This window comes from Ricinus communis, chromosome 9 (assembly GCF_019578655.1).
Source record: "Ricinus communis isolate WT05 ecotype wild-type chromosome 9, ASM1957865v1, whole genome shotgun sequence".
Taxonomy (NCBI): domain Eukaryota; kingdom Viridiplantae; phylum Streptophyta; class Magnoliopsida; order Malpighiales; family Euphorbiaceae; genus Ricinus; species Ricinus communis.
This window is the reverse complement of record NC_063264.1, coordinates 24,454,614-24,463,023: the sequence shown is the minus strand read 5'-3', so window position 1 is coordinate 24,463,023 and position 8,410 is coordinate 24,454,614. Positions and strand designations below refer to the sequence as shown.

Below are 8,410 nucleotides of genomic sequence, written 5' to 3'. Positions count from 1 at the left end.
GTTTTAAATACTGAAAAGAAACCAAGAATTCAAATAGTTAAAAAAAAAAAATAGAAAAAAGAAAAAACTGGCATAATCCCTACCAATATTCATGAAAATTCTAGGCAACTTGTCTTAGCTTCCAATCTTCTGCCTCTTGCCCTCTATTTATACAATCTTCAATGGGTCCTTTTGGAAACAACTGAAGAAGAAGATTAAGAAAAAAAGAAAATGCAAACTTGTCAAGTAATAGTGGTGGTAGCATTGAGTTATGCAATTTTAGTTGGAGGAGAATTAGGGTATGGCCAGTTGAGTCCAACATTTTATGACGAGACCTGCCCATATGTGTCTTGCATCGTACGTGAGACCCTTAAGCAGGCTTTGATTTCTGATCCAAGGATTGGTGCCAGCCTCATTAGGCTTCACTTCCATGACTGCTTTGTCAATGTAAACTTCTCATGTTCCTCTACTACTCTTTTACTTTTCACAGTCCTTTTCTTTCTTTCTTAATTAGAAATACTATCCCTTTTCCTTCTTACATGGAAAAAATTTCATTTAGCTTCTATCTCATTCGGAAGTGTCAAATAAAATAGAGTTATATATAGTAGTAGTAGAATGCACTATTAATATTTGATACGAACTTGCTATTGGAGTCATTTTTAGAACTATAAAAATTTTAGATTTTTGAATTTCTCTAAATATAGAGAGTAAATCTCAGTAGTTGAATAAAAATTCAACTAAATTGCTTAAACTAAACTCGTAAATTCTTTTTGTAAGAAAATTCATGAATACGAACTTTTGAATTATTAATAAATGAAATAAATTTTACACCACGTATTTGTATGTGCTCGGATAATCTCATTGAGGCTTCTTTTGGTATAGTTTTTCAGAGTAAAGATTATGATTTATTTTTTTAATTCTTTTAGTAATTTCGAAAATGATTTTTGAAAGAACTTTCAAAAATTAAATTCAGAAAAATAAATTTTAAAAGATTTAAAATATAAAAAAAAAGAATGAAAAGGCTAAGTTGGAAAATCATATCCAACTAACTAGGTTCAAATTAATTTCAAACTGTATATTTATTTACATTGTGCTTGCATGCTTTCTAAATGATTTTCCTGTTGAAAGAAAGTAAAAGTTTAATTCATTTATTTATTTCAGGGTTGTGATGGATCAATCTTATTGGATAAAACTGATACTATAGACACTGAGAAAGAGGCAATTGCCAACAACAATTCTGCAAGAGGTTTTGATGTTATTGATACAATGAAGGCCAGACTGGAGAGTATTTGTCCTGCTACTGTTTCCTGTGCTGATATTCTAACTATTGCAGCTCAAGAATCTGTTACTCTGGTAATATAGATTTTTTTACTTGCCTAATTAACCCTTTTAACCGAAATAACTATTCTGAAACTTGATAGAAATAATGGAATAGTTATTATGATTATTATCTGCAGACAGGAGGTCCATCATGGACTAATTTACTTGGGAGAAGAGACAGCATAACAGCTAATAGAACTCTGGCTAATATGAACATTCCAGGGCCCTTCGACACCCTTGAAAGGCTAAAATTCAGGTTCTCTAATGTTGGCCTCAACAATGATACTGATTTGGTCGCATTAAGTGGTAATTATTTATTATTTCTTCTCTATTCTCCAATAATTATGCTAAGAAATTTAAAAATAAAAAAAAAATAAAAAGAATATATGATATATTGTTAACGACAATAATAGAGCAACACTTTTTGCTTGGTATAATTCCATGAAAATCATAAGATATGAAGTTATTGTCCTTCACTTCTGACTTTTGAGTTTTATAGGGGATGCTGTTCATATAATAATAATAGAAAGGAGTATGTTATAGTTCTCTATGTCTGATAATGTGTCTTCCAATCTTGTAAATATTTATTAGAATCATCAGATTAGTACTTATGTGGGAAAGGTACCCAACAGCTGAATTTAAATAAGGTATTTTAAAGATTTTTTGTAATTGTTTTTTTCTTGTAGGTGCTCACACATTTGGACGAGCTCAATGTAGAACATTCATCGGCCGTTTATACAACTTCAACAACACTGGTCTTCCAGATCCAACACTGGACCCAACTTACCTGGAAACTCTTCGCCAGATATGTCCGCAGGGGGGAGATGGAAGAGTCCTAGCTAATCTTGATCCAACAACACCTGATACTTTTGACAAAAACTATTTCTCCAATCTTCAAGTTAACAAGGGCCTTCTTCAAAGTGATCAAGAACTATTTTCAACTCCTGGTGCTGACACCATTACCATTGTTAACAACTTTGGGAATAACCAAACTGCTTTCTTTGAAGCCTTTGTTGTTTCCATGATCAGAATGGGTAATCTCAGCCCTCTGACAGGAACTGATGGTGAGATCAGGTTGAATTGCAGGGTTGTTAATGCACCTCCAGCTGAAGCAGATATTCTTCCTGTCAGCTCAATGTGATTTCAGTACTAAATCTACATTCAGAAAATTGTAATAAGCTTGCATGCATATCACTTGTAATAAAATGAACTCGACACACACTTGACTAGTAGCTCAGTAGTCGAGTGATCTAGTATTATGTATGCCAGATTCTTATCTATCAATTCAAAATAGAAAAAGAAAACAAAAATAGTGTGATATATCTATTGCAGTCTTATAGAAAAATTATTATATAAATTTAGATCGTAATCAAAAGATTCATTCAATAAAATAATGTCATTTTAGTTAATCTTAAAAATAAGGCTGACATGAAAAAATAGAATTATATATTATTATTTTATTGGCTGAATTTTTTGATGACGTCATAAATCAAAGAACATATAATATTTTTCCCACTCTATAATAGTTTATGTTTGGCAAGTAATTATCATAGTTGTTAAAAACTTGCAATGACATCCACAGGCTTAACGTGGCAGTGAGTGTTTATCTCAATTAAACAAGGTTTTAAGTTCGAGTTTCATCCGGTCAACCTAAATATGTTCAATTCTAGTAAAATATTATCCAAGCAGCTATAGAAAGAATCAGAATCAAAATACTCTAAACATTCAGGTAGGTATCAGAATTAGCTCTTCCATTGTTAATCTGTTATATTTAGATCTTCTTGTAAAGCATAAATCAAATGGAGCTCAAATACATGGCAAACAAATTGAAATAAGAATCTCAAGAAAACACTTTTAAAAGAGATTTTCTAAAGGGGAATTTACAGGGCAAGTGGACATCTCAAGTTAAACTTAAACTTGAATTCCAAGTATACCAATATTAAATAATATTAAATAAAAAATCTACAAGGTGACTCTAAATTAATTGAATTCCAAAGTACTAAATGGATACAATTAAATATAGAATTATATGATGTTGTGCTATGGTGGCCGTAGCTGCTTCTCCCTATGCTTCAGAAGGAGTTGAGAATATATTATCTCATTCCATGTATCAGGAACTCCTGGGAGACACCAGTGACTGCAATCCTGATATCTCAAAGGTGATCTCTTCTCTTCCTCTGACAAATTTTGCTCCCTGTAAACTGAAGGATGAGCATCCTTCCGGAAATTTGTCATTCTTGTAACATTTAAATAAAATGCTGCTGGTTTCTTCATCTTTTGAAGTACTGACTCCAGAATTTTCACCATGGATGGATCATCTTCAAACTCATTTTCCTCCTTCAATGGCTTGGTCTCTCCATCACAACGCCCTCCAGAATTCCATTCTCCACCTCTGAGAATTTATAGAAAGATTTCATGATTAAGCAACTTATATATGTAATCATCAATCAATGAGGATTTCAAATTTTGGTTAACCGGTACTAAAGTCGTTTTCAGAATTATAAAATTTTGAGTTTGATTTCTATTTAGCGACTAATACGAGTCTCTTACATTACAAGGCAAGTACTCAATCATTAAATATCGACATACTAGCAAAGTGTACGAGTACTTTATAATCAACATATATACCTGAAGTGAGAAACAGAATAGCTCCTGAAAACAACAAGGGTCTTGACAGGATCTACATTTGCTTCCACCCAATTTGCCCATGTTGTCATAGCTTTCCTAAATGCTACATCAACATTCAATTCATCATAGATGTGGTCACCTTCTTGGTAATAACCTTTCCTGCAAAGTACATATTGTATGTTATTTTTATTTTTTGATTTTTCAGTATAATGCGAATCTCAGCTAAAGAAGAGGGAATATGGATGTTACCCACTGGAAGTTTTCTCATGAGTCCACCAATGGCCTGTGTTGAAGACAAGAACATCTGCATTTTTATACTTATCAGCTGAACTTTCCACCATATCAATCCGAAGTGTTTCTTTCTTTGATCCATTTGTTCCCAGCATTTCCCATTCTCGTACAAGAAAATTTGATCTGAAGAATTCCACTGAGCAGTTATAATCCTGAAGTGATGATGCATTCAGCCATGGTCAGCACCTGGCCACAATTTATCTTTGGAGGAGATAATAATAATAATAATAATAATAATAATAAAAGTATTTAAAGATTTTTGGCTTTTTGCAATTCTGTTGAAATCTTTTAATTTTGGCAATTCTAAAAAAGAAAAATTAGTTAAATTCTGATCAAGCAATCAAATTTAGGATTAATAAAAATTCATCTAGATACTTGGTCTTAATTTGATAGAAAGTGATAGTAAATGCATATTTCATATCTTAAGTTTTAGTTCTCTCTCCTTATTTATATTTTAAGAATTTAGATGAAAAATTAATATTTTATCTCTAATTTTCTTATTATTAAAATATATTTAAATGATTTAAATATCACATCTAATTTCAAATTTGATTACACTTGAAGTCTAGTTCAAGCGGTAAGAGCGAATGGTGAGTATAAAAGGATAACTACATTTGTCCTATAGTTCATCATCTGTTGGTCCTTTAACAAAAAAAAAAATTTTAAGTTTGACTCTCCTCATAAAATCATGCACCCACAAAGTCTAAATATTTTTTGTTATCTCAATTTTGATCCCTTGCTTAGAATTAAAAGTTATTTCTTAAATTAAATTAGAAATGTAAAAATTAAACGATTTAAATAAAATTGTGAAAAGTAAAAAAAAAAAAGAGTTTATGAAATTAAATTTGTAATTAAAAACACATCTGACAATAAAATATATTTTAACTATAAAATTTTAAGTTCTAATTTATCTTTGCTGATTTATAAATCAAACAAATAAATTTATAATTGAAAAAGTAGTATAGAGAATGAGTAGAGTAACAACATGACATACTTCAAACATAAAAGAGTAGGAACCTTCTGTTTTAAATTCTTCCCTACCAGAAGCTTCAAACACTTTGCTCTTATCTTTCACTGCATTTCGAAGAATACAAACCATAGATTCCCACATGTTTCGATTGAGAGAATCGCCTATAAAAACCAGACGTTTCCCTCTCAATATCTCCAACATATTTCTCCCATTCAGCCTGTAAATTAAACATTAATGCTCTAAAAGGTTAATTAATCTCATTTATGTCAAATACAAATTGCTAAATCTCAATTCTGTTCTGGGTGTAATATTGTATCAATAAATTTCATGTATAAACTGAATCAGTTGAGATTCTACTTATAGATATAAGTCTTTTAATTTCTATTTTGTTTAATTATATGTTTTTTTTTTTATTCTGATCAAAGGGTTCGATAGAACAAACAAAAATTTCATAAAATATATGTAAGAATCTTTAATTAATCTAAAATAAAAATATAAACACCCAATTAAAAGAAATAAAGATTCATAAACTCAATAAAATAAAATATAAAAGTTCAAAGACTTAAAAAAGATGGTTTTGCTTTTATGTTTTCAATTACAAAGGATTGATACTTTATGTAGTGCAAAATAAACTTGTGATATGATTGAATTAGTTCAAAAAATAATAATTGGTGTAATAACACATTATATGAATAGCATTTGTAATGACTAATTAAACATTTATAAATTAAAACAACTGAAGTGATGAGATGTTCTGAAAAAGAATTATTTAGTCAAGTATTACTAAACTATCCATATATTACCTTTTGGTATCTAATTAAGGAAAAGAAATTGTAGACCATACCTCTCTCAACATAAAACTTATGTATAATGTAGATCCAAAGATGCAAAGTTATTAACTTGAAAAATTGTAAGAAAACAGAAAAATATCCATACCTTGGAATATTGCAATGATCAGGTTGCCATCTGTATTTTTGGTATCCATTATCTTTCCTACCATTCATGAAACAATTGAAAGGCTCAGCAATATGAGGACAAGATCCTGGTTTAAAGAGAGGGTAGGAATCATCTCTAACCCATCTTCCATCAAATATATTGCAATGCTTTATCATCTCTACCCATTTCTTGTACTTTCCTTTCTTTTCTTTCTTTTTTGGTAAAGATGCCTCATAATGAGTTGTAGTATTCTCCTTCTGGATCGCATTTTCCTTGGATTCATTTTCTTTCTTCAATAAATCAGGGTTCTTATCATGGTTATCTTTTCTTGAATCCTTGGACATGGGTTCAGCATCCATCACTCCAATTGTTTTGTTATAGGTTGTATTGTTAGAATCTTGAGACAAAGGAACAACTCCATTATGCATGGATGAAGATTCATTGGAAACTTGAGGTGGGATGTTTGGATGGGGAGAAATAGAGGGAGAACCAGCAGGCAACTGAGAGAAGAAAGTAGGAAAATAATGAGATTTGTGAGAGGAAGTAGTGGAATTGGCTGGGGAACCTATGAAATTGTTAAACCAATAAGGAGATGATTCAAAGAAATGGGAAGAGGATGATGGGTTAAAGGCAAAGAAACAAGTAAGAGATACAAGGAATAGAAATGAGAATCCAAAAGTGAAAACCAAACTTCTTCTTGTAGTAATGATAGAAGAAATAGGCTTTGATGGGTCTATATATTTTATTGGTAGATGGTGCTTTAGAGGTGATGACAATATTGAAGGAAACAATGAATCTACCATTGTAAGATGAACTTGAAAGGAAGAGTGGAAGAGATTGAATCTTAAAGAAAGAGAAGAAAGAGAGAAGAGAGAGGAACTTAAAAAATGGAGAAAGAGAGAGTTTAGGGTAATGGGGAGAGGGGCATTAATAAATCCATGGTTGCATTATTTTGTATAGGAATTTTCCATCTGTTTATTGTTAAGGTAGTTAAGAGAAGTTCGGGATTCAAGTTCTTGAATTTATTGAATTTTATTTTCAAATTAGACAATCTCAAGAAGTTTTATATATATTAAGCCCTAAAGTTCACTTGAAAAATATTATAGGAAACAACTTAAATCATAATTTGATAGTTAAGATTAGTTATAATCCTAAATTTAGTTAAATTATAAAATTAATTACAAGCATTTTAATTCATGATATTATTAATTCAGTTGTATAATTCTATGTTTAGTAGGATATTTTAACTGATCATATTACCTAAACACATTTTATTCCATATAAAGAAATTATGTCTATCTAGTTTCTTCTTCTTTTTCTTTTTCCTAAAAAGATCTTCTTTAACTTTTTATTTGAGATGTATGAGTCTTTGGTTTGAATTACCATTTTGCTTCTAGGTCTTAATTAGTTTTTGTAATATTATCTTTTTTAAAATTAACTATTATCATATAATTTATTAGATAAATTTGATAATTATTTTTATTCGAACTTATAATACTACAAAAAAAAAAATAGCGATAAATGTAGACCGCCGCTAGAGGGGTTAAATTCATCAGTAAGGCTGTAAAAATCCATACTTAAAGGAACAATAATAATAATAATGATGATAAATAAAATTATAAGTTCAAAATTTTTTTATTTTTAATTTGGATGATTTAAAAAAGGATTTTAATGCTAGATAAAAATAATGGAGTCTATTAAACTATATTTAATTAGTTTGAAGGTAAATAATTAATTAAGTGAATTTTATAAAGAGTCAATTACCTTTTTGTAAATGTAACACTCTATAATTTCTCAATTCGAATATATATAATTAAATTGCATATTTCAAGGCTATAAAGATATTTTTATAAAAAAATGTATTTAAAAAATGATAAATTTTGATTAGCTAAATGGTATTGGATTTAATTGGAAACAGTTAATCAATTGATTGATTAAACTAATTAGATGCTAGGATTAAATTGATAATTAATTATGAAAAGAGGCTAAAATCAAAGTTTTGATTTAAAATAGGATTTAAATGAAAAATAACATTGTTAGTATTTTTGTAATTATATCAATAAAAGCGTTACAGTAATATTATAATCAAGAGTAAAGGTAAATAAATAATTTCATATTCTTAATCTAGCTAAAAAAAACCCGAATTAAGGGCTTAATTGGAAAGACAACAATAAGCTTAAGCGCATAATGGAAAGTTACCATGCAACAAAAAGAAAGAGAAAAAAGGAGGGATTTAGAAGGAAAATAAATAAAAAAAAAAAAGAAAGAAAAAAAAGGGGAAGGATC

The 8,410-nt window shown here is 29.5% G+C and overlaps 2 protein-coding genes across 2 annotated transcripts; one reads left to right on the top strand and one right to left on the bottom strand.

Annotated features, from left to right (window-relative positions):
- LOC8261036 (peroxidase 15) lies at positions 1–2,619 on the top strand. The gene is made up of 4 exons (XM_048378818.1): positions 1–426; positions 1,141–1,332; positions 1,437–1,605; positions 1,986–2,619. Exons 1-4 carry the CDS (start codon positions 211–213, stop codon positions 2,438–2,440), a joined length of 1,032 nt encoding a protein of 343 aa, XP_048234775.1. The 5' UTR covers positions 1–210; the 3' UTR covers positions 2,441–2,619.
- Positions 2,620–3,202: 583 nt separating this feature from the next.
- Positions 3,203–7,003, bottom strand: LOC8261037 (protein trichome birefringence). The gene is made up of 5 exons (XM_002534390.3): positions 6,125–7,003; positions 5,213–5,405; positions 4,177–4,370; positions 3,928–4,086; positions 3,203–3,691 (listed from the first exon to the last, which is right to left on the bottom strand). Exons 1-5 carry the CDS (start codon positions 6,925–6,927, stop codon positions 3,340–3,342), a joined length of 1,701 nt encoding a protein of 566 aa, XP_002534436.2. The 5' UTR covers positions 6,928–7,003; the 3' UTR covers positions 3,203–3,339.
- Between the last annotated feature and the right edge of the window lie 1,407 nt (positions 7,004–8,410).